The following is a 27289-nucleotide window of genomic DNA, read 5'->3' as shown; positions in this document are numbered from 1 at the left end:
TTTGCAGCGAATTTGGAGGCAAATACCAAAGGGATGGAACCAGCAGCAAGCGTAAACATTGCTGAAAAAGGTTGTAAATATGAATTTATTTGTTTGACACTTTGGAATATAATTTTGAACACATAGATTAGTGAGAACATGTCATAGTATGTTGAGCCTTTGGTCTTTTTAACAAGGTTAAAGTTATAAGTATTCACCTTATGTACCAATGTTTTTTGAGAATCGCATTTGTTGCTGTTTCAGATATGAGTTGGAGAATGATAGGTAATATTGAGGACAACGGTGTTTATTTGCTAAGACACCTTGAAGTCTACGTGGGTGAAAGAGAGGGTCAATAGAATTGTGGACTATCGACCAAAAACTATACGAAGGAGAGCTAAATACAATCGTGTGTTGATGGAGGACATAAATAATCATTGCGCATTATTGAATAAAGATGCGCATCCAAACACTATGCGAAGGAGAGCAAGAAAACAAAGATCAACGTAGAAAAGATGATAGCAAACTACGGATCTTAATCACTAGTTATGTCATACCTAAAACTAATGAAAAATGTTGTCCATTTCTGTATTGATTACCACTATTTTCATTAAACGATGTTTAGATCTTGTAATTCTCATTTTATGGACCATGTTTTATATATGTCAGCTTGCTGATATTTTTTGGAGTCTCTATGTACCCCAGAATTAGTCGTTGAGTAAAACTGCACTCTGAAACACCTTGTAATGCTTCCTTCTTGTTTCATGCGTACGAAATACAGTGTGATAATAAATACTCAATACATTGGGTCATAATAAATGAATATATGAGTCATAGCATTGTATGGTCAACTAGTGTCATAATAAACCAACATTTGAGTCATGACATAACATTAATGAGTACCAGAATGTATTCGACCATTCTGATCGAAATGTTCATTTCAAACAAAGTGAAGCGAAATACTCAATTCTTGTAATGTCATTATCATATCAAAATAAACACAAAAGTATTACAAACGCAGAATAAACAAACAACAACCCAAAACATTGTCAGCCCTTTTGGGTCATAATAAACGAATATTTGAGTCATGGAAACTAAGGGGTCAATTGGGTAATAATAATCCACTATTCGAGTCATGACACAAAACTATTGAATACCAGAATGCCTCATACAATACACGAACTGAGTAATTTCAAAAAACCTGACATTGAACTGAAGTTACTTAAAAAAAAAAAAGAATACAAGGTATCAAAATTCAGAATCTCTTCTAGAATACCGTTTTTCTTTCTCTTTGAATTTGTCGCAATTCCTTGACTCGTGGTGACCCCACTCCTAACATTTCTTGCATTGACAAAAACATGTCATAGTTGCCCCATAACAAGGTAATACTTACATTAGTACTAATACTGATAAAGACTCAATAATAAAAATAATAGATAATAACGTTATGTCATACTAAGAGCGGATTGAGGTCATACGGAATAATGTCATAATAAAAAGATAAATAAGTTATGGTTGTAACATTAATAAAACAAAAGGATAGATAATTCATGGTTGTAATATTACTAAAGTTACAGTCACAAAATTAAAATCAAAACCTGTATTCTCAAGAATGTCATCGGAGGATAATTGATTATCTACATGCGAAGTAGATGGCGTTTCGGATTCCATTTCGAAAAATATTGGATCTGGCAACAAGAGTTACAAATGTAACAGATTGATGCAACGACGAAATGTTGAATGAAAATAGGTAGTTTTCGAAATTGTGGAATGCAAACTCAAAGGCTGTGAAGACGAAGATGAATTGAAGATCGTATGAATCTTCATGGAAGATATGAAGGAGAGAAATTATGGATTGTTAACTCACATAACTCACGCTGATGATTAGTTAGTGGAGAGAGGAATATGCAACATTATAGGAATTTCCATAACCAACGACATCATGGATTGACAAAAGTAACCTTTTATGAATATTAGTGATTAAATTAATAATATCTGACAAATTAATCCAGCCATTAGATAATCATATCTTAAGATGAGATCAGCTAATCCTATGGACAAGGAACGGTCTGTATTTCTTTATTTAAGGCCATACTTGTTTTGATCAAAATCATATATATATATATATATATATATATATATATATATATATATATATATATATATAACTTGCATGGTGATATCAAGATTAGATCAACAAATCTCTAGATAATTAGGTTTATAAATATTAAATACTAGTTAGGTTGTGTTTTCTTTGATTTTAAGGAATAACGAGGGATAAGAAAATTCTCACTTTTAAAATCTTTTACTTTTTCATCCTTATATTAAAAATAATTTCACGCTTTCTTATCCCTCCTTTCATTCCAAGAGGAATAATACTGTCACGACAATAATGGGAGATAATATTATCCCTTATTCAAGTGAATATTAAGAATGAAAAAGGTAAAATTATTTTTTATGAATAAGGATGAAAAATAAATAAAAAAATTTGAAGGGTACTGATTTTTAATCTTTCTTTTATCATCAAAGTGACTCATCTTTAACGATATGGGGGCAAAAATTTCATTTAAAGGAAAACAATGGCCTATATATACATGATTTTGTCTTCATATCTCATTTCTCTCCCATGTCATTCCCCCCTTATCTATTGTATACATATACAAATTTCTTTGTCCATATCAAAAGATATGTTCCATAATTTCTCATTCATATCATTTGATAAAAATTTTTGATAAAAACTTATATTAGGTCGGTGACATACACCGGTAGGGCTGGCAATTTCGACACGACACGATAATTCGACACGAATCCGCACAAAATTATTGGGTTGGGGTCAAGTCTTATTGAGTCCTTGTCCTTATCTGGTTGATCCATTAAATTAGATTTAAATACTATAAAACAAATTTTAATCGTGTACATTAGGTTGAAAAATAAGGTTTAATCGTGTAATATCATGTTCAGGTTGTTATCGTGTCGTGTCAACCCACATTATATCGTGTCGATAGCGGGTTCGTGTCGGGTGCGGGTCGTGTTCGGATTTGAAGGTAGCAGGTTGAGTTCGTATTCGGATTTACAGTTTCCTTAACAGGTCGGGTTCGGGTTAGGCCTTATTGGGTTGGGTCGTTATCGGGTCAACCCGATAACGACCCAATCCGCACTATTTGTCAGCCCTACACACCAGTCAATCAGTCATAAGTTAAGTGATAAGGTAAGACATTGAAAGACTCTCCTTGAGTAAAAATTTAGATTCAAATCTCGTCAACATACAGTGTATAGCGTTGTGGTCTCGCGCGTAATGTTATACCATTATATTTGGAAAAAAGATTATAATTTATGAAAAACTCCTATCGAATTAGTGTAATTTTGACAAACGTGCTGGTAAAAACAAACAATTCACAATCATAAGTATATACTCCCTCTGTCCCATTAGAAATGAAACGTTTTTCTTTTTAGTCTATCCCTTAAAAATGACACATTTCCTAAAATGGAAACATCTCTATATCTACTTTTGCATCTCTCTTACTTTACTCTCTCTTCGTTAACTCACAAAACAACACTACATAAAAACCTGTGCCAATTCCCAAATATTGCATATTTATTGGGACGGAGGGAGTATATAGGTGGTCTTTCAAAATTTGCATTGTCATTATATAGATTTTACTTGGGTAGTTATAGTTACTACTACTATAAATAAGATCTTATGACATCAAAATATATAAAAAAATAAAATGAGATCCTCTACTTGACCTCTTGTTGTACAACTATATATGTATTCATTTTTCAAAACTTGATCTTTTTTTCAAACCTTGTGTTAGCTTTTTAATCTTACTATATACGGTTGATTTACTTCGTTTAGGATAAATTGTCTGGTCATTTATGTACAGTTGTGGCTTGTGATATTAGTTCAATTCCTTGATTCATAACATATTTAAATATTAATGAGTTGATAAAAGAACGTATAAGTAATCCAGTTAATCTGATAAGGACTCACATATTTCCACTGTAATAAGGGTTAATATCAAAAACGGTATTTTGAGACGAAAATGCCCTTTTGAGGGGTTTTGAGGGGTTTGGGCAATTTGGTCTTTTTACACTTTTAACATTTTAAATCTGATATTATTTTAGTTATGTACTAAATCTGATATTATTTCAAAATTATCATTCTTCTTCCCTTTTGTCATCCTTCACTTTGTTTCTTTATTTCAATATTAGATTTAATTTTACAAAATTAAATTTTAAATTTCAATTTTTAAATATCAATAAATTTTTTTAATTAAAACTATTAATTCATGGAAACTATAAATATTGATTAAAACTATTAATTTTTATTATTTAATATAATATTAAGCTGAATTGAAGAAGTACAGAAAAATAATATTAATCGTGATGGAAAAATAAGAGCTATTCTATTTAGCCTTCGTTCGGTTGTTATAATTGCTTGTGATTGAATATTATGAAGTCGACTAAAAATTTTGTATAGGAGTATTTTTGTTGAAATTTTCTAGTCATTTTGATTGATTGTTTTCAAATTAATAAACGAAAATTATATTAGTCTTACATTAGACGCATATTTATTTCAGAATAAATCGTGTTATATTGTCTATTTATGATTAAAGCTATTAAATATTGATTAAAACTAAGACGTTGTTATATCTTATTGATTAAATATTAGACACTATCAAATATTGATTATGACTAATAATTTTTGTTATTTAATAATTTTTATAATTAAAAAAATTTATTGATATTTAAAAACTGAAATTTAAAATTTAATTTTGTAAAATTAAATCTAATATTGAAATAAAGAAACAAAGTGAAGGATGACAAAAGGGAAGAAGAACTACATACAGTGTATGGCGTTGTGGTCTCGCGCTTAACGTTATACCATTAAATTTGGAAAGAAGATTATAATTTATGAAAAACTCCATCGTATAAGTCTAATTTTGACAAACATGCTAGTAATAACAAACAATTCACAATCATATAGATATTTTGAAGTATATTAAATTTATTCTACATTATTCACCAGTGACGAGGAACAAAAATATAAGTCAATCTTAATTAAATGAAAGTTGAAATCCAAAAATTTCATTTCTTAGGGACCATAAACCAACGAAATAATATCTCTTGAAATAAGAGGTTAGAAATATGGGGTAGAATCTATGTATGTACGCCAAGTGTGTGTTTAGTGTTGAAATCCCATCTTATTAAGTTTCTTTCGAATAATGACGCACATTCCATGATATTACTAAAAATCTACAACATTAAATAACTTAATTGGGTTTGCAGTATTCACCTCAATAATTGATTTTCAATTTCAACAATATGTACCACATATTCAAAATTAAATACCTATGCGTGTGGGACAAAAATTTATTCAAGAAAATTAAAACTGATTAAGATGCAAAGAATTAGATGGGGGCAGTCGTTGAGACGTTGCAATCGATTGATACTACTTCTAATATGTGAGGCTCTTATAAATTTATTGATTTTATAGTAAAACTTGAGTTTAATGATTTTTTCGAGTGAGAAAGTCCACTTACTGAAAATAAAAATTTAAAACTATAAATTATGAACGTATTAAAATGACAAAATATTATGTATTTTTTTTTTTTAAAAAGAGAGCATAATTTTGGAAATATAATAAATAGTAATACCAAAAAACTTGTATCCATTGATTTATGGTGTCTTGGATTGTGAAATAAAAACTACAATATGCCTTGAATTAGACCTTATTGTCAACGATCCCAAATATATATTATATGAGGACACAAATTTTCTCATTCTTTGCATATTTTCAAATAATCTAAATAAGTTTTCTGAATATTAAACTATTAACATATAAAAATATCTAACCATAATTAAATTCACGAAGACTTATAAAACTAACAAAAATAGATTGGTGGTCACATTTTACGGCATATGTGAACTTACGTGGAAATGACAACGGGATGTTTTGATTATCGTAAATCATTGAAAATTTTATTTTTAATAATTTAAATCTTGAAGTGAATTATAAAACACACAGATGTATATATATTATAATGGGTGACTTTAAAAACTACTATATCCCCTTTAGTAAATATAATTATAGCATGTTTTCAAAGTTTTAAGCATTTCATTTAGACTTAGCCCAACAATTATGCAATGATCATGGTAGAAACTCTAAAATAATGGAAATCCACAATAATGCATGTGTGTATATATTATTTATTTATAATAAATATTTACTAGCTAATCAGACAAAAATATTGACTGCGCAATGGATAATAAGTTTCACACTATAGTCGTTTTAAGGGGGTTTTTTTTTCACGTGTACACATGAGCGAAATTTCGAAACAAAATAGTATCTTATAAGCAAAATAAAGCTGTAAATTATTTTATTTAAAATACTGTATGATATGATCAAATTAACAAACTCATCCGAACGATGACATATTACGCGACATTGTCAGATAATTTGACAGTAATGTTACAGGCATGATTAATATTTAATTAACTAATGTTGAGTGATTGCTACTGTATAATTATTCTAATGAAAGTTATTTTTACTATCTTATCGTAACTTTGAATATTTTATAATTTTAATATAATAATTATATACGTTCGACTTAGGCACTTACAGACTGGGTACTAATGTTGGATATGAATTTACAGAAATATCCTCTCTTTTTTTCACATAACGCTTCTAGGCCATAATATTCCTATTTATTTAGATTTGCTTTTATAAATTTTTAAGTTTTCTCTTATTTATATTCCACATCTTAACTAAGTACACTAGAGTCTAGAATGCTATTTTAAATGGAGAAAAATTATTTATCAAGCAGTCCATAATAAAAAAAACAATAACGATAAAAAAAATTTAAATTAGTGCATTAAATAAAATACTACTAATATAAAAACATAATAATGGCCCATGCAGGTTTCGAACCTGCGACCTTCGCGTTATTAGCACGACGCTCTAACCAACTGAGCTAATAGGCCATTTACATTAGCCACAATATTACTTTTATATAATACAAAAATTTATAATCAGTGTACATATGGAGTATTTGATTACATTTAAAATCACGACCTATGAATACCCTACGATTTATATATGTGTGAGAGAGTGTCTATTACAAGAATAAGAAATGGAGTATGAGTTTAAAATTTTTAATTTATCATCTTTGAGTGAGATTATATAAAAATAAAAAGCATGGCAATCATAGGTTCAACGAAAATTTCCCCATCTTTTAATATTAATATTACTATGGCTGATTATGTAAAATACTTAAATAAATATTTTTGTGAATACTCTTAGTTGGTATTGACTTTTCAATTTTGTATACCCCTATGTTCACTAGAATTCACCTATGTAAATTTTAGTCAAAAAACGTTGTACGGTCTAAAAAAACGTTGTACGGAAAGCCAATAGAACTTATCATAACAAACGAATTTCCCCCGAATAGGTTTATTATTTTTATCCTCACAATTAAAGTATTTTAAAAATCACGATGTCAACTAAAAGAAAACAAAAATCAAGTAGCCCACATATGATTAAAAAGTCCTAAAACTCCTAATTATATGGAAAAGTCTTCATATAAATGTCTTAATGGCTTAATATTCGGTTTAAGCCCCCTTATCTCTCTCTAGACAGTTGAATATGTTGACAAAATTTATCATGACTAATAATAATAATTTTAAGAACATTTGTTAGTGAATAAAGAGGGAATACATACTAATTATGGCATATTATTCTTCCATACGACCAATTAAATGAAAAATATTTAAACTTTGTTGATTTCCTAGTGCAAATTGCTGGAGGGATTTTTTTTTCAAGAGCTTGACTTTAACAAATGGGATTTTGAAATGTTATAGATATAACTATTTTCAGATATTTGAAGGCTGCATGAAGGATTTGTAGGTGCATTTTACGTTATTTGATTTGACATTGAGTTGGTGAAGTGTTGTCGAAATGCATCAGCCAAATCATAATCCATATAGTTAACAATCCAAATTATATTACGTAATGGCAGACATATGATTTGGTTGCCGCACTGATGGATTTTTTCTGTTCAAGTTGAAATTCGACCGCGTTCCTAATACTAGCTATTATTATTTAATTATTATCTATTAACTTTAAATAAACCAGTGAACTTATAAAATTCACCTCTTTAATAATGACAAAAATGGGTCATATTTGGAGGGTGAGATTAGAGACGAAAAGCTATCGTTTCGTCACAGCTGATCTGATCACAGTTGTTAAAGAAAGATAAGTATATGCTTACGTAATACTATAATCTTAGTCTATATATTATCACTATTTGTTCATTTCTTCCAACTTCTAAATTGAAGAAGTTCTTTTAGTTATTTGACTAAACCAGAATTTAAAATTTTAAATGCCACAAACGTAATCAATCATAGCTTATCAACCAAGTATATTTTTAGAAAAGTACTAGTGCAATTAATTGATCAATACTTAATTATGGAGTACTTTTCAACATCGTTTACTTAATTATAATATTGGTATATTCTGTTTTTTACTCGTAGGAGAAGTGTTCATATATGCATTTTCTTGACTCGAAAGAAATTTTTACTATTTGCAGTCAAGCACAATTAATTTTATTTTTCAACACGTTTATTAAATACACGCACAATTTCAATAATTTTTAAGTATGTTTTATATGTCCAATTGAGTATAGCAAAACGTGTTTAGTTTCAAAGTCGATGGACTTTCATCATTAGTTAATTTGTTATGCAATTTACTAATTTTTTCGAGCTCCTTCACCCATAATATTTTCCAGGATATTAACTAGAAATTAACATTCTAAAATGATATCATGTTACTTTCCAATCAAGTAATATTATCCATACTCCTATTTCGCCGGAAATGAGTGATTTAAACCAACGTTGGACAAAAAAATATCGATAGAGAGACTTCACTTATTTATATTTTCCTTACACATGCAAATTTATATACTTAAATTACAAGTCGTTTTTCTTTAACTTCCAATATTTTTTATCTTTAGATGATCAGATTGGTAAGTAAGATCTGGAGATAAATTTTATGATTTTTAACAATTTAAAAAGATAAAACCCATCCGCTTTCTTACTGTGTCTATCCATTATACAACAACTTTAAAACAAAGCTAAACAACAAATAATAATTACTCATTCCATCCCAACCAAGAGTAGTGATAAACGTACGTATACGTACGTACATAACCGAACTTTTTTAAACATTTTACATTGAAAATCATTTTATAAACATTAATTGATTTAAAATAAATTTCATACTAATCATTTTGCAACACTTCAAGAAAGATTTAAAATTTATACTTAAATATTTGTATATTTAATAAAATATATATTTTCTACTAAATATTGTATATTAATTCAAATCATAGTCGAAATCATGCTATGATTCGACATAAATTCTATATCACTTCTTTGTTATTGCTACATATATTACAATAAATAACAAAATTAATTTTTAATTAAATTCACTTAAATCTAAAATTTTTTAAAATATTATGTACATGTACAATTATGTACGTTTATCTTTTCCCCCCAAGTAAATTGATTCATATTTCTTTTTTAACTAAAAATAAAACATTTGCTTATTCTTACTTTATTCTATTACCTTCTATACTCTTTCTTTATTTTTCCTATTTTATTCATTTTTTTACTTTTCAATACAAATTCTTAATCTTTGTATCTAAAAATTTTAATTCAATTTAATTGGGACGTATAAAATACACAACAAAACATTCACATGAAACACACGTTTACCCATATATGCAACATCGCAATTTATAAGTAAGTGTAATAACAGTTCCTATGGTACGCCTCATGTTATTTAAAAGCAAATAGACATAAATTTAAACCCAACTTAGCAAAATCGCGTTATCTTTTCAACACGTGTCTCCCTTCAACGTCAACACGAACCTGTATCTGTTGCTCCTTTGTTCACTCTTTGCTTCTCCAAAAGTCCAAATATTTTTCAACCCCACCCCCACTATCTCGCCTATATATATGTCACATGCGATGCATCATTTCTCCACTTTCAAATTTTAGCTCAACAAATTCCAATCCCCATTCAAAATCTCATTACTTTTTTAAAAAAACTTCTCCACAGAATCGAAGATGCCGAGAAAAGGAATGCGAAGCTTGTGCTTTTCCCCGAAACACTCATCCTCCTCCACATTCTCTCCGCCCTCCTCTACTCCGTCGCGGCCGAGCTTCTACGACTCCGTGATGGACCGGACGCTCGAGCTGGCCGAGCCGATCATCACGAAATGGAGCCCCGACACCACCGCACTCGCCCGAGTCACCTCTCTCTTCTACGAGAACCGCCGCGAGGCCAAGGAATTCATCAAAACCGTCAACAATCTGCAGAAGGCGATGCACTTCCTCGCCGCGGAGAATTCGAGCTCCGAGAAGCTGATCCGCGCGCAGAATCTGATGCAGATCGCGATGAAGCGGCTGCAGAAGGAGTTCTACCAGATTCTATCGATGAATCGCGCTCAACTCGACCCCGAATCGGTCTCGACTCGGTCATCGCGAACCTCCGTTGCTTCGAGTTATTCCTCCTATGATGACGAAGATGAAGACGCTGAGGCGGCGGATGAGTCGATTTCGGAGGTGGAGGATGCTTCCATGGCGGCGATGGCGGATTTGAGATTGATTTCCGAATGTATGATCTCGTCTGGCTACGCCAAGGAGTGCTTGAAGATCTATAAAATTATCCGGAAATCGATCGTCGATGAAGGAATCTACAAGCTCGGAGTGGAGAAATTGAGCTCCTCACAGATTCATAAAATGGATTGGAATGTTCTAGATCTGAAAATTAAGAGCTGGCTGAGCGCGATTCGCACCGCCGTGGCGACGCTCTTCCACGGCGAGAGGATCCTCTGCGATCAGGTCTTCGCCGCCGCGGATTCCATCAGAGAATCGTGCTTCACCGAAATCACGAAGGAAGGCGCAATGATTCTGTTTCAATTTCCGGAAATCGTAGCGAAGCACAGCAAACAGTCGCCGGAGAAAATCTTCCGAGCACTCGACATGTACACCGGAATCGCCAACCACTGGCCGGAAATCGAATCGATCTTCTCCTCCGAAACGACCGCAATCATCAAATCGCAGGCGCTTAACTCGCTCGTGAAACTCGGCGAGTTCACCCGCGCCGCGATAAACGAATTCGAGGCGGCGATCCAGAAGGATTCGTCGAAAACTCCGGTCGCCGGCGCCGGAACTCACTTCCTCACGATCGATGCGATGGATTACTTATCGAATCTAGCCGATTACAGCAACGTCCTCGCCGACATCCTCGCCGATCCACCGGCGTCGGCGAAGAAAAAACTGCCGGAAACCTACTTCGGCTTCTCCGATTCAGAGGAATCGCCGGCGCCGGCGATCTCTCTGAAAATGGCGTGGCTGATCCTCGTCCTTCTCTGCAAGCTCGACACCAAAGCGAATCACTACAAAGACGTTTCGTTAGCGTATTTATTCCTCGCTAACAACCTTCAATACGTCGTCGTAAAGGTGCAAACCTCCAATCTGAAATATCTCCTCGGCGAAGAATGGGTGACGAAGCACGAAGGAATCGTGAAGCAGTTCGCGGCAAACTACGAGCGGCTGGGATGGGGCCATGTCATCGACGCGCTCCCGGCGGATCCGACGGCCGCGGTAGCTCCGGTGAAGGCTGCCGAGATCTTTAGAAATTTCAATTCGGCGTTCGATCAGGCGCACAAGAAACAGGCGCACTGCGTTGTAGACGATCGGAAGTTACGCGACCATATTAAGGTTTCGATTGCGAGCAAGATTTTTAGATTGTATCGCGAGTTTTACAACGTGAACCGCGAGAATTTGGCGGTTGTGGTCAGATATGCCCCTGAGGATGTCGGACATCGTCTTTCGGATTTGTTTATTTGTCACCTCGAGTCACCGTCTTCAGATTCTCGGCGCCCAAGATCTCGTTGAATGAAGATAGATTAGATTTTTAAGAGCAATATAATCACAATTATTAGAATAGGAAAAATGGGGGACACATTATCCATGACAATATGAGTATATATAATTGATAATTGTGTTGATAAATGAAGCTTCCAAGTGATTTTCACTAGTGAAATTATTATATTCACATTGCCGTTTTAAGTAAAGCGTATCGAATCAAAGATTGTTGTGTGATAGGAGTAGTAGCAAATCTATTGATTCTAAATTTGGTTAATTTATCATAAGTTCACTCAATAGAACGAATATAAATGAACAGTAATAATTATATTATCAAATTTATACGATAATACGTGCATGCCATTTTCAAACCTAACGAATTTAAATAAAATTATTTATAAAATAATAGTCGAAATATTTCTCATTTTCAACAAGGGAAGCTCACAAAATAGCCGCTTCTCGAAAGGGATATTTTGTCACGAGGGAAAATTGAAAAAATAAAAAGTTGCTTTTTCACGTGATAATTGAATGGATAATAATTAAAATTAGTTTTGTGTTATAATATTTGCAAGTTTGATATTTATTTTGCGGCAGAGATTTGGAATCATGGTCAGAATATTGAAATATGGTTTAACGAATGTTGGAATAATTCACGTGAAGATTCTTCTCCTTCACACATGGTTGCCGGTCCAACTAAAACTACGGTTTCTAACATCCACTGTATAACTAACTAGTACTATCACACAGCGTGCGATGCACACATTAAATATTTTAAATTAATAATTTTAAATTATAGGTTATTTACAAAAAATTTAAAATATTATAAAAAATGTACATAATAACTATGAATTATACTGCTAAAACATATATATTAAACATGAAATAATTAAGAATGAATCATAAAAATTTGAAAAGCTTTGATTCATAATACATGAATGGAAATTACTTGAAATAACATCATTTCATTAAGTTCTTCGAAGAAAAAAAAATAATCCATGTATCATGGAGTACTAAATAAAAATACTATTCCTATATTAGAATTAATTGAAATTATAACATCTCACGAACTACTTTCTATACAAACATTTCATAATTGTGAATAAATAAATTATAAATCAATATTATTAGACTAATTCAAATTAACTTATTACTATTTTGTTATTAATTGACACACTTAATAACAACTAATTTTAAAAATTGACATGGAATAAATATAAAACAATAGCTAAATGATTCAGGCAATATTAAAGTAAAACTTAAAAAAGAATTAAGTTATAATATACTATTTAATTTATAAGAGCATTAATACTTCCATAACTCAACTTATATAGATATGTGGAAAAAATACTGATATGTAGTATAGAATAATTTTCTACCATGGGACAGAGGATATAATAATAACGTCTTATACAAGTGATCCAAAAAGATGGTAATATATATTAGTGAAGGCTATCGCTTAGCCAAATATATAACGGACCAATAATATAGGCAAGCTTAAACGATAGCCTAATAGCTCATCTTCATAACAAAAGGAATAAACTACAGTTCATCAGACTAATATAATTATTGAAGAAGATTAGACCAAAAATATAAAGATCAATAATATGGGGAAGTCTAAACTTGATGAATAGCCTAATATCCAATCAACAATTAGTAGGACTATTAATAATATTATTATTGAATAAGACTAAATATGAATATGCAAATTGGACAGGAGTATGCCAGCTGTGATGCTACACAGAAATTTCACCATATCATCGGCCTTCGTCCACGTTGTGCCCCTCTACCTCATTCTCTCATACAACTTGTCGTCGTGAAGAGTAAAAAAAAAAAACAAATTAACAAAACAAAACACACAACCACAATGAAAATACAACAAATGATAAACATGAAATTGTACGAAAAAACGTCACTTCCTTAAGTATTGCACCAAACCTTCAGTGTAAACTTCACGAAAAAGTTGCTTGAATGCTAACGCCCTAAGCAAAAAAATATAATTAATGATTTTATATAATTTGCATACAAACATAAAATAACGCATTAAACAACATACCACACAGTAATGAAAAACACACTATAACCCGATGGCATTGGTTATGGCTCCATGAGCAGTGGCTTCATAAACGTGGATGCAACGAACTTCGATAACAAAATAAATTGTGGAAGGCTCCAGATCATTGAGAAAGGTGAAGAATGATTCCATGATGTCAACTTTTCTTCCTAAGATATGAACAAAAATATCAAACTTAAGTGTGAGGTAAGTAGGAATGTGTAGATAGTAAGTCTTCAAACGTCATATTTATAGATAAAAAATTAACCATGAGATGATTTATAACTTCTCCAAATTAAAGTCATAAATTTGCACCTTTAAATGTGAATAATAAGTTTCAAAAACTGAATAATTAATTAAAAAATTAATTGATGGATGGAAACTATATACGGACACACATTAATTTTATAAGAGAATTTAATATTTTGATTTTTTATTCTATTCTCATAGAGAATTCATGATAGCAAATATGTAACGGTAAAATAATGATGAGCATTAATTTTTGGATATTAAATTGAGTGTTACAAAGAAATGAAATGACATTTAATTAAAATAATTTTATATTACTCGATACTTATGAAATTAAAAGAGACAATCTTTTAATCTAAAATGGCAGATAGATGAGTTTTTGATTAAAATTTTTAACCTATGTAATACGCATATATACTTGTTTGGTTCTTAAATGAGAGTTAGTGATTTCCTATGTGCATAAAAATAATTTTGTACGTACATAAATTCTTTAATATATTGAAATAAATTAAGATACACACGCTGTGTGAAAATTATGTTAATTCATCAATATATACATGGTGGAGTTCTATTTATTACTAACGCTTAATCCAACAAAAATTATTTCCTCACAAAACAATGTGATTAGATTGTAACTGCCATTTTAAATTATCATAATTATTACTAATACAATTCTTAATTTTGAAAGAAGTTACAAATCCTACAATTATTATTACTACACTATATTGTTTAATACAAATATATTTTAAAAATTTCTAAATTAGTACTCAAAACACAACTTTTATATGATGAAGATGTATAGATAGATTTTCATTTGTAATACCCAAAATGATATATGGTCAAATAAGATGCTTATTAATTATGATTCCCACCTTTATCGGTTATTAAATAATTAATACTTGAATTATAAATGCTATATGTATTGATTATCATGCCCAATTATCAAATATTCAAATTAGTCCATAACTTATAAGTATTTCAGAATGGGGACAAAACTTATAAATATTTCAAAAGAAGGCCAAAACTCGCATTTTATATATGTATAGATAACCCTATTTTGCAATAATTTTTATTTTTATTTTAAATTTTATTTTTCTTTGAATATTGATCAGTGGCTGATATAGGGGGAGGGGTCGACCGCGGACCGCCTCCTCCACGCAACTAATTTTTCATTATCTGGGCGTAAAATTTTCATGTTTGTTCCCTCCGCTTATCTTTGATGTCACCGCGAAGACAAAAAGATCATGTCCACCCCTTCCATTTCCAAATCCTGGATCTGCAATATTCACTGATATTGATTTTGAATTAATTATATAGTTACTGTTGTATTAAACTTGTAGGACAATATTCACTGATATTGATTGTGAATTAATTATATAGTTACTGTTGTATTAAACTCGTAGGACAATATTCACTGATATTGATTGTGAATTAATTATATAGTTACTGTTGTATTAAACTCGTAGGACCGGACGCAATAAAGAAGGTTGTTGACAATAGAGGATAATTGTAACAAAGATTAATTATCAACACTATGAAGTGGATGATAACTCAATTTAATAAAGTTTTCCAATTCTTTGAGCGGGTGTTGCAGTGTGTACATACTACATCTAATATAATTTGATATTTCAAAGAGATAGAAACATCCACCCACATTCCAAAAGTAAATTCAAGAACAAAGAGAAGGATGATAAATTATAAATATACTTATCCACGGTTGTTTTCCCATTATATTGCTTGTATTGAATTTTAGAAATAAATTATAAAAAGATTGCAAAAAGAAAGCGATTTTCAAAAGAGTGACGAAGTCCAAAACAATGTAAAGAAGTTTGTATTGATTACCAGCAATAACGCTTTCAACAGGATTAAAGGAGAGACTAGCATCAAACATGAAGTTTTCGACATGGGCGGAGGCTTCTTTCAGAAGGCTGTGCTTGGACGCTATTGGGGAGCTACTTACATGGAATTACTTACTGAGTTGCCTCTGCATCTGTATCCATTGAAGGTAGGTTATTAGTGCTATTGGTGAGGCAGTAAGCGACATGCAACGTGGCAAGTTTGCTATAGAAATCAACCTTACTAATTCAAAATTTACCATAGAATATGAAAACTTGCAGGGCTTGTGTTTTCATTGTGGAGCGTGAGTTCATAGATCTAAAACCACTTTTGGCGAGACAAGGACACGAACAAAGAGCCAAAGTCAAGAGGGGAACGAGATGGGTTACGGCACATCCAGACTGCGATAGAGATGGGATAATGGAGAGATTGGAGGGTGAAGAAAATGATGAGCACAGCCTGGATGATTTGAAATCTTTGATAAAGATGTTATTGTTTTACTTGACAATTAGGAGAATTGGCCTTCCTAATTCTGGCATTTGGGAATTTTCTATTTTCAGCCGTTTATGGGCATCCTGCACCTTCCATTAATGCACAGAGCTCAGAGGGTCTTACATGGAAGCGGGGTAATCTTTGCGATAGGGGTCTCTGCAGGAGGTTGGCTTTCTCAGTGACCCATTTAGCTCGCCGCCCTTTATTATTGTAACTGTGCAGTTATTCTCCAACTACACAGACAAGACCCTTTCGTTGATGTCACATACACAATATCATGAATTTTCTTGGATTGGTAATCAATGTTGATAAAAAAGAGGTTTTTGGAGACATTTTTCGGCGAAAAAACAAACTTTATGCAGGCTCTCGACACTAGAGGCTGAGTTGAAGTAAGAACTAGATATTGTACTCCAACAACAGGAATCCTTGTGGCATCAGAAATCAACAAATTGAATACCTCATTTTTTCATTTGAGAATAGAATTGAGCTTATTCAAAATGGAGATGGCGAGTTATATCATGAGGATGAGTTGCATAGGCCTTTATATCGCTGCTTTTCGGCCACAGATCAAGTTTCAACTGATATAATCAGGGCACAATTCTCTTCCAAGGAAGTTAAGGATGCACTGGACTTCAAGCAGGTTTTTATCAGAGACATTGGGATGTGGTGGGCGCAGATGTTTGTCGTGAGGTTCTTGATATTTTAGAGGGCGGGACGATGAATAAAACGATGATTTGTCATATTCCAAAGGTGGAAGCTCCTACGCTCATGTCTCAATTCCGTCCTATTTCTCTCTGCAACGTGCTATATAAACTGGTCACCAAGACCATTGCTAATAGACTGAAGCATATGATGCCGATTATTATTGGGCCTACCCAGTCTAGTTTTGTTGCGGGTGCTGACAATATTGTTGTTGCACAAGAGGTTATACACTCCATGAGAAGAAAGACCGGGAAGAAAGGCATTATGGGTTTGAAGGTGGATCTGGAGAAGGCATACGATCGGGTGAGTTGGGCATTTTTATTTGATACTTAAAATGAAGCAAGGCTCATTGATGTGATCATGAGGTGTGTCTCGACTAGCTCAATGCAGGTATTATGGAATGGGGCTTTAATTTGACTGATTCTTTCCAACCTTCCACAGGATGGGTGTCCACCATCTCCTTATTTGTTTGTGTTGTGCATAGCTCATGGTATCGAGCAATCGGTAGTGGGACCCTTATCAAATTTGTAAGAATGGGCCACAGTTGACACACCTTTTTTTCGCTGATGACCTTCTTCTTTTTGGATAAGCAAATGTCAAAACTTGTAATACTTTGGAAGATTTTTGTGCAAGCTCTGGCATGAAGGTCAGTATTTCGAAAACTACCTTACGCTTGCGTGTTGAGGAGAGGTAAGACAGATTACTAATGTTTTAGGCGTGTTATTTGGGTTGCATAAGAAGACGAGATATGCCTATATTTTGGAGAAAATGATAGCACTTTGGAATACGTCGCAAATCTGTTTTGGCCCAAGCGGTATTGCCACTATATGCAATGCAGACATCTAATGTTCTGCTGAGACATGGGGAAGACTATTAGAGAAGCAACGCCTAAGTAAGGAGGCGCCCTAAAGAAGATGGTAGACTAGGATTTAGGGACTTCCGGCGGATTAATGGAATGAAATCTTGTTGGGAAATTTTCAAGAATTCAAAGTCTCTGTGGGGAACATTAATATGTGCTACCCGAAAGCGGGATTTGATCCATGCATGCCTACCTTGTGCACACCTTTTTGGAGATTGATCTGTAAATCTTGGCCTATGATGATTTGGGCATTAGGGACGGGTAAGAGTGTGCAATTCTGGAATCATCGCTGGATGGCTCACTACGCATCTCATTCCCGACCATTTACTATACAAGACTCTGGATTTTTTTGTTGAAGGCCTAGAATGGGATTGGTCAAAATTCCAACACTTATTGCCACAACATGTTGTTCAATCTCATAGAAGCTATCATGAGAGGACGAAGCTTTTTGGGGCCCCTCGTCATCAGGTAAGTTCTCTATCAAATCAGCCTATGAGGAGTTGGTATCGCCAAATTTTATACCATCGTGGCGAATCTGGAAATGGTATGGGCCACAGCGAATCAAGTTATTTTTTTGGCTTCTTCTGAATAATGGTGTATTGATTAATGAGGAAAGGGCCAGAAGGCAGCTTTCTTCGTCAGGTTCTTGTGGTATGTGTGGTTATATATCTGAGAGTGGCCTTCATATGTTGCGTGATTGTTCTGAAGCGATGCGAACATGGTCTGGCTTGGTAAGGCATGGTACGACGGAGGATTTCTTCGACGAGTCCTTAAGCTTGACTGACTGGGTGATTCGGAATATCAACTCCAAAAGTGTGATGGGTAATGGTCTCAAGTGGTGTACGTTATTTGGCGTTGGTTGCTGGTATATCTGGAAGAAACGATGTGGTTTTGTTTTCAAAGAGGAAAAAGTATGCCTAGAAGTGATTATGAGACAGATTGTTAGTATGGCTCGGTATATAGAGGAGACTCACTAGACAGAAGGTGTAAGGATGGGAGCCTCGCGATCGCCTATGTTGATAAGCTGGAGACCTCCTTTAAGTGATACTCTTAAAATGAATACAGATGCCTCTCTTGGAGGAGAGTCGGGGAAAGCATTTGGGGGAGGTTTATTTCGTGATGAGCTTGGAACATGGAAGTTTGGGTTTGTTGTCAACGTCGGAGTGTGCTCCATTTTGACAGCTGAAGTTTGGTGCTTATTCTATGGTTTACAGTTGGCTAAGTCTCGAGGAATTAGGAAGCTAGAAGTGGAGAGTGATAGCCTTGTCGGAGTCGCTATGATTCTAGGGAATTTTGAGATCTCTGTCAATTGTCGCTCCATTATACACAAGGTACGAGAACTACTCCGGAACTTTGAGTCTGTTGTGGTTCGTCATGTGCACAGAGAAGGTAACTTTGCAGCTGATTTTTTGTCGCACTATGCATATAGCTTTTCTAGAGGAGTTCATGTTCTAGAAAACCTACCAATGGGTATTGGCAGTTGGTTGCTACATGATAGATTAGGTGTTTCTTATATCCGTTAGTTTCTCTTTTCGAGCACTGCCTGCTTTTATGTACCAAAAAAAATAAAAAGATTAATTATGTCTTCCTCGTTGTATCTACACATTACTATAATTACTTAACTACATGAATGGTGTAGCCGTGTAGGGAACAATATAATTTTTGCTTCTATTTTTCACTGTACACGGCCTTTTAAATTATTTATTAATTCATTATTAGGTAATCTCCTTGTTATCTTTATATTTTATGAAACGAAATTAAATACTCCATATGTTATACTCTACAGTAAAAAAAATAATTATTTTATTATTTAAATAATTATTTTGATTAAATAATATAAAAATGACACCATGCATGTATATACTTTTCTCAGTGCTATCCCCAACTAACTAACTATAATCACTTATATCGATTTACTTATATACTATATATCTCCACTAAAAAATTATGAAACAACACTAAATAGAGAGTATATAAATATTTAAAAATAGGTTAAAATCTTAATAGTTATTCATGTCTAATTATTTTATTTTTAAATTTATTTTAAGATTATAAATTATAAAAATAATACATGTATACTTAATTTCTCATTATTAGTATCACATATTAGTTGATGATCATTAAGTCGATTTCATTGTATACACTACATCTTCACGTAAAAATCATGAAACAAAATTAAATTAAATTGATAATAATCATTCTCGTCCAATTATTTTATTTTTTAAGTAAATCTTAAAACTATAAATTATAACAATGACTAAATCTATATATATTTAATTTTTCAGTGCTAGTATCACTCAACTAATTGATGATCACTAATTCGATTTCATTTTATACTCTACATCTTCTTCACGCAAAAATCATGAAATGAACTTAAATATAATATACTCCATGATAGTGAAAAAAATAAATAAATTGACAATAGTCATTCATATCCAATTATTTTATTTTTAAATAAATCTTTAGATTGTAAATTATAAAAATGACTACATGTATATGTACTTAATTTCCAATTTAAGTATTATCTAACTAATCGATGATTATTAAGTCGATTAAATTATGTACTCTACTCACACAAAAATCATGAAAATGAAATTATATACTATAATATGTTATAGTAGCAAAAAACAAATTAAATTGACCAATAACTATAGTCATTGACACCGAATTATTTAAAAAACAAATAAATATGATGATTGTGCATTGTAAAGATGACTACATTATGTATACTCCAATTCACAAAATTGGTAGTTGATTTCATTATACTAATCTATATATTCGTGAAAAAAATGAAATGAAATTAGATTATGATATATAATAGTGAAGAGCAAATTAAATTGATAACAATCATTCGAGTCTACTTATTTTAATCATAAAAAATCTTACGATTGTAAATTATAAGAAGGACTATATGTGTTATATAGTAGTAGTACTTAATTTCTCAGTGCCAATTCGATTAAATCAATTGATGATAATTAAGTCGATTACATTGTATACTCAACATCTTCATGCCAAAATCATCAAACAAAATTAGGTATGATAATATATAATGGTGAAAAATAAATTAAATTGATAATAGTCATGTACGTCTAGTTATTTAATTATTTATTAATTTTTAAGATGTAAATTATACATGTATATATACTTTATTTCTTAGTAGTATCACTCAAATAATTGATGATTATTGTCTATTGAGTCGATTTCTTTGTATAAACGTCTTCACGTATAAGTTTGAAAATAAATTAGATATGATATATAATATGGGTAAAAATTAAATTAAAATCAGAATTTTCATTCGAACCTAATTATTTTATTTTATTTAATTCTTATAATTGAAAATTGTAAAAATGAGTACATGTATATATATATATATAAATTTTCTTTTTACCATGGAATAATTTGTTGATGATTGTTAATTCAATTTTCTTGTATCCTCTATATTTTCTCGTGAAAATCATAAAATAAAATTAGATATAATATAAAATAAGTAAAAATCTAAATTAAAATGATATTAGTTAGAAATAAATTTTAGAAATTTAACGGTATCAACTCCATTTTAAAATAATAATATTAGTTAGATAGAAATTTTAGAAAGTCAAAAGAAGTTCAGTTTATGACATTTACTTCTATTTTGAAATGATAATATTAGTTAGATAGAAATTTTTAGAAGTCAAGAAGTTCAATTTATGAAATTTTCCCAAATAATGTAACGTTTTTATTGTCATGATTGTCAATAATTTCATACCATATATAATGGCTGTGATTTAGTAGTGTTTGACTTTGCAAATATAATAAAAAAAGGGTAATTATCGGTTTGAAATTTAAAGGCATTTTGTATATACAATTTTTTTCAATTTATCTTTATCCATAATCTAATTTGTAACTGAATTTTGTCCATGATATTTTCATACATATATTTTTAAATATTTTAAATAGTATGTCGGTTAGTACATGATATTTTCATAGTATTTTTTAATTTACTAACTCTTTGGTCCTTTCTAGAACGGTACACATAACACATGTAATCTTAACATTTATTTTTTCATATATGTATGCTATTTTATTTAGTGATCAATATAAAGACAAATAGTATACTAATTTTAATTTACTTTTGTAGTAAATATGTATATTTTCTAATTAATCTCCCGTTAACTTGAAAGCAAAGTTCCATTTCTATATAAGAAAATTTCACCACATTCTAAGTGAGATGTTGTTTAGTGTTTAGTAGTACTAATTAATTATTTTTACGTACCTAACATAATTTAAATGGGTTCTATATTTATTTAATTATGCATGTTCTTGACCATAAATCTATCATTTCTTTTATTGGAATACTAAATTTGTCTAAGTATGTTTTTTGGATGTTACAATTTTACCATTTTGAAAGCACTCACAATTAAATGTAAATCTATTATTTTAAACGAATCTCACATTCTACTCATTTTTTTTTTTTCTATTTTTTTTATAAAGTTAAATAATTTCTTAAAACACGTGCCGAGTCAAAAAGGCTCTCAATAGTAAAGGGAGAGAGTATTATTAAATGATTAATTGTTTTATGAAAAATATGCTACTCAACAATAGAAACTGTTATTCGGTGAAATGAAACGATATAAAATCAAAACTGAAATTAATTCTATTAACCTAATAATGAAAAAAGTATATTTTTTTTTGGTTAAAAATTTATCCTCTTATGTCCTGATTATCCATCCCTAAAAGCCAGGTTAATCATTAATTAATGCTATGTAGGTTTATTGATCTTAAAATATTATAGGAAGGAAAAAAGGTGTGGAGTATGAAAAATGAGAGGAGCACCCCTGGCTTCATATTCTGTGTCTAATCTCTCCGGCGTGTTCATTATCATTTATCAGGTAGGAAGGAAAAAATATTGTGTGTCTAATCTCTCCGGCGTGTTCATAAAATTAGATTTGTTGTTTGTGCAGAATGGATGGGAAGGGAAAACCGCCCTTATCTCCAAGGCCAATTAAGGCACACAGAATTGCGGAAACGATGCGCTCTAATCGGATATTTTTCGATGGCAACATTTATTTCTTTACGGAGTTGGTGAGGAAAACGTATAAGGTGAAGGAAAAGTGGTCCCATGAATATGATAAGAGTCTGGCTCAACTTGTGTTAATCAAGTTTCGATCTAGCCTATCCTACAAGCCCAAACCCCTACCCAGGCCTCCCATCTATGGTTCTTTGGATGACTCAGCTAGTATTTTCGCCTCCACGGTCAAGGTTGTGTTCCAGGTGCAGGGCTGGTGGTCTTATGATTATACTAATGATCTTGTTCAATTAGCGATAATCAAGCTCAGATCCAATAAACCAGTTAAGCCACTTGCTATTAAGCCACTTGCTGTTGATGTTGCTGATAAGCCTGTTGCTGATAAGCCGGTTGCTGTTCCCCTTCAACAAACTCAAGGGATCTCTGAATAGCAATGTTTGTTTTTGATATTTTAGTGTTAACTAGTGTTGAAAACATGAATGTTGTGTTTGACGAATCTTAGTTGCTCTATATGATTTATGTTATGCTTTCTTTAAATACAAAGAATGAAAATTACTTTAGCTGTTCAGCCTGTTCTGTATGGTGAGATGGAGGAAAGTATGCAATATGGCATGTAACTAATCTTGGTTTTACCTGTTCAAGGCTTTAGAAAGCCACAACTATTTCTATCCATTTCTATGTGATCAATGCATATATTATTCCCATCGGCAAAAAAATTTCAGATTTTTTTCGTAATTATTTTGTCAAATAGAGATGAAATTATGAGATTGAGAAGTTTAGAGTTAGATTTTTTTATTTGATAAGTTAGATGATAAAATTGTTGGTTTTTATTGCAATGGAAAGGAGCATGAACCATGGTGCAAAAGAAAATTGGGAGAGGTTGTATTGGGATGATGGCTATTCTAAGAAACTTGCTGAGGATCATGCTAATTATGATTCACCTGATGATGACGAGGTTTGGTGCATTTCTTTGACCATTTCATCACTTGTTTTACGCGGTTTGAACTATCATATATTGATCATTGAACAATGTATCTCAGGACAATTCATGTTAACCTGTTCATGATTTTGTGTTTCTTTCATTGTTTTTATCATTTTCATTTTCCTGGTTAGAAAAGAATATATATGGGTGTAATGATTATCTCTCTTTTATTTGCAGGTAATTGTCTATAAACTGCATATCATTTTCATTTTCAATTCTATTTTGTGTGAATTGCAATCTGCATACTCATGGAATCATCGGTTTTATTCAAACTTTATGAAGACTAATCTTTTGGCAGGAATTCATGTACTTGTAACTTTCGCCTTCTACCCTGTCCTTAACTTATTTGTGTCTTCATTCCACTTTTTCCTCATCTGCGCATATGGAAGTTTGTAACTGTATTAGCTGGTATCTTATTCAATAAATAGTATCTTGCTTTATTATTATCTGTGTAAGTTTTGCCCTGTGCATTCTGGTGCCTCTAGAGTGATACATTAAGATGTTTTATAAGCCTCCTTTTGTAACAATTCAACTCGACATTTGCCATTTTAGCTACAGGATCAATTGTGGGGAGAAACACGGAAAGAGACACCTGGGAAAAAGCTAGCCAAATCCGTGACAAATTTGAATATGATAGAGACAGAAGAATGAGAGAAAAAGGTCAGTTGACTTGGTTATAATTTGATTGCTTTTTAGTGCATCTGATCCGATATGATACCTACAGATCTTTGACAAAACTAAAGAATTGCGTTTATACTTTTAGTTCTGTACCAATGAACAATTAAACTGATTTTCATTTAGTTCTCATTTCTGGTTACTGGATTCACAAAACTTGCAATTCTTATTGGTGCATTGGCATCCAGCTCCTGCCAACATTTCTTTTTCCCTTCAGTCAATTCTGGTATACAGTTATGATCATAGTTATGTTTATGGAAACTGTATCAAATCTAAGTTTCCAAGGCACACCTAAAATTTCAGTACTGTCTGATTTTCCAGGCTCTTTATAGTAAGAGTTTTGAATTTGCAGCATTTGCCCCAATTCTCACATTCCATTAATTTTTTTTCCACTTATTTTTCTTTAAATATTAAAACTAGCATGAAATTAAACATGACATTATTTCGCTGTTGGAGAATTGATATTTTTTCTAAATCAGCCAGATCTATTTTTATGGTTTATCGATTACATTGCTGACTATCCCATCACAACATTACAAGTTTATGTATACAATTACAACCCAAAAAATAGATAGTATCACTATATATTATAAAAGGGCTAATGCTTGACATACTGCTTGTTATATCATGAAACAATATCCATGCCCACAAAACTGTAGCTGAATTTTAAATATTACTAGTTCAAAACAGATCACGTTGATTCATAAGGATTTTTCCAAAAGTAATGTTCTTGTCCTCGGAACTCTTTATGGAATAATATGTTAAATTTCTAAACTGTTGTACAACATTGGGCATCGGGTTTGCTAAATCAAGGAATTTCACAAATAAAAAGGTTGAGCATAATGCATTTCCATTGATTTCTGTGTGTGTGTTTGTGTGTGCATGCATATTTGCACAATGCTTTTATGGTAAAGGATCTCCTACCTTTTATATCTGCCCTTTCATATTAGTTCCTAATATTTTATTTTCTGAAGTGCACTGTCAATTTCCTATGTAGGAATCCCTGGTTGTGCTAAATCGGCACTCTGTAATGAAATAATGAGTTCTCCTGGAAGGCTTGGTGAAAAGTTTGATGGGTGATCTTATCAAAGGTATATCGGATAGCTCAATCCCATTTGAACTGTGCAATAACCAGTTTTCGGATGATATAAATTGAATGTGTTCGATCATAGATAGAATTTTTTATTTGGAGTGCTATGAATGCCATGTTACTTGCACAACCCTGACACAATGCTAAGGAAATGGGTTTTGTGTGTGTTGCATATTGTTCCTTAGGTTAGGCCACTCAGGTGAGGGCTCTACATGGTATTGTTACTTTGATTCTAGAGTATCATGTTGTTTACCTGTATCACGATTAACCAATTGTGACATAATTAGCGAGATACAAGGTGAAGGTTGATCAAGAGAACCGCTAGAAACTGTACTGACAAAAATGCTCCCAATGAAGAAGTTTGGAGAAAGGTCATACTTTTTCTTTCAATCCCAGCTTTTCTATTTCATCCAGCAGCATGTTTCTAGTGTTGTTAAGTTTTTGGGATGGCATTTTTCATATAAAAGGAACTGCTAGTTATTTGCCCACTTCACAATGTTACGGTAAGGCGCCTTCAACTGTCATCACCACATAGTAAGCAAAAAAGACAGTATACGTGATTTCAAAAATACTGACACAGTTTTTCCTCTGTCACGGGAAGATATGACATTGAGCCTTTTCATACACTTTCTTATCACTATGGTTGACCTCTCCTATAAAAGAAACTCCCCACCCCCCTTTCTCATTCTTCTTCTTCTTTTTCTTCTTCATTTTTTACAGATTGAGGACATGTGTCGCAGCACAGGGGCATCTGGTGTTCCAGTCATACCCGACTCAGAAAGTCAATTTTCTTTCATGGATTCTTATCAACAATTTAGGAACCTTACTGTTCTTGTGAAAACATTGCTTCTGTTTTATCTATTTGAACTTGCTTCATGTTCTTATGAAAATTCAATGCTGTATTCTTTACAATTTTTACTCTGATAAAGACTATCTGGTCATTATCAGAAAACTATCAGTCTACTGTTGTTGTCTAGTTCAATTCTTGCACCCTCCAGACACTGGTAAAGTTATACTAGATTTTATGTTGTGAAAGGTCATACTAATAATGGCATAATTATTCTTCTATACGACCAATTAAATGAAAAAATATTTAAACTTTGTTGATTTAATAGTCCTAGTGCTAATTGCTGCTTGACTTTAACGAAGGGGATTTTGAAATGTTTAATAACTATTGCTTAATAAAATCATAATGAAAGACGCAGATTAAAATGGATTAAAGAAGTCTAAGTCAGGAAGATAATATGATAATGGAAGGAGTCGACTAATATCAAAATACACAAGTCAAGTCTGCGAAATTTGAAAATTGAAAGTCTAATGCAAGATAGTTGATCAGATCAGTCTCCATCTCCGTCTCCGAGCTGCCTGCGTTTCTGGGACCGCTCCATAGCCGCATCAGCCACATCATCTGACTCCCGGCGTTTCAGGGACCGCTC

At 32.1% G+C, this 27289-nt stretch overlaps 2 protein-coding genes and 1 non-coding gene across 8 annotated transcripts; 2 read left to right on the top strand and 1 right to left on the bottom strand.

Moving 5' to 3' along the window:
• Window positions 1-6889: 6889 nt before the first annotated feature.
• TRNAI-AAU lies at window positions 6890-6963 on the bottom strand. Its single transcript has one exon. It is a non-coding gene; the product is annotated as a tRNA-Ile (tRNA).
• A 3073-nt stretch (window positions 6964-10036) lies between these two features.
• LOC125211446 (exocyst complex component EXO70H1-like) lies at window positions 10037-12103 on the top strand. Its single transcript, XM_048111244.1, has one exon. It carries the CDS (start codon window positions 10108-10110, stop codon window positions 11941-11943), a length of 1836 nt encoding a protein of 611 aa, XP_047967201.1. The 5' UTR covers window positions 10037-10107; the 3' UTR covers window positions 11944-12103.
• A 10745-nt stretch (window positions 12104-22848) lies between these two features.
• LOC125215287 lies at window positions 22849-26765 on the top strand. Of its 6 annotated transcripts, none has more exons than XR_007175241.1 (7): window positions 22849-22969; window positions 23042-23429; window positions 23950-24061; window positions 24647-24748; window positions 25761-25854; window positions 26141-26224; window positions 26574-26765. XR_007175241.1 is itself a non-coding variant. In XM_048116661.1 (2 exons), the coding sequence occupies exon 2, from the start codon at window positions 23043-23045 to the stop codon at window positions 23535-23537; it is 495 nt and encodes a 164-aa protein (XP_047972618.1). In that variant the 5' UTR covers window positions 22849-22969; window position 23042; the 3' UTR covers window positions 23538-23674. The 6 variants fall into 6 exon arrangements, 1 of the variants encoding a protein (XP_047972618.1); XR_007175239.1 differs by having other exon boundaries at window positions 24641-24748; XR_007175240.1 differs by having other exon boundaries at window positions 23042-23541.
• The last annotated feature ends 524 nt before the right edge of the window (window positions 26766-27289 follow it).

This window comes from Salvia hispanica, chromosome 3 (assembly GCF_023119035.1).
Source record: "Salvia hispanica cultivar TCC Black 2014 chromosome 3, UniMelb_Shisp_WGS_1.0, whole genome shotgun sequence".
Lineage (NCBI taxonomy): Eukaryota > Viridiplantae > Streptophyta > Magnoliopsida > Lamiales > Lamiaceae > Salvia > Salvia hispanica.
Note: the sequence above shows the minus strand (reverse complement) of the source record. Positions and strands in the feature narration are given on the sequence as shown.

What these genes read in the sequence shown, in the direction of transcription:
- LOC125211446 (XM_048111244.1), top strand. Translation starts at nt 10,108, where the DNA reads ATGCCGAGAAAAGGAATGCGAAGCTTGTGCTTTTCCCCGAAACACTCA.
- LOC125215287 (XM_048116661.1), top strand. Translation starts at nt 23,043, where the DNA reads ATGGATGGGAAGGGAAAACCGCCCTTATCTCCAAGGCCAATTAAGGCA.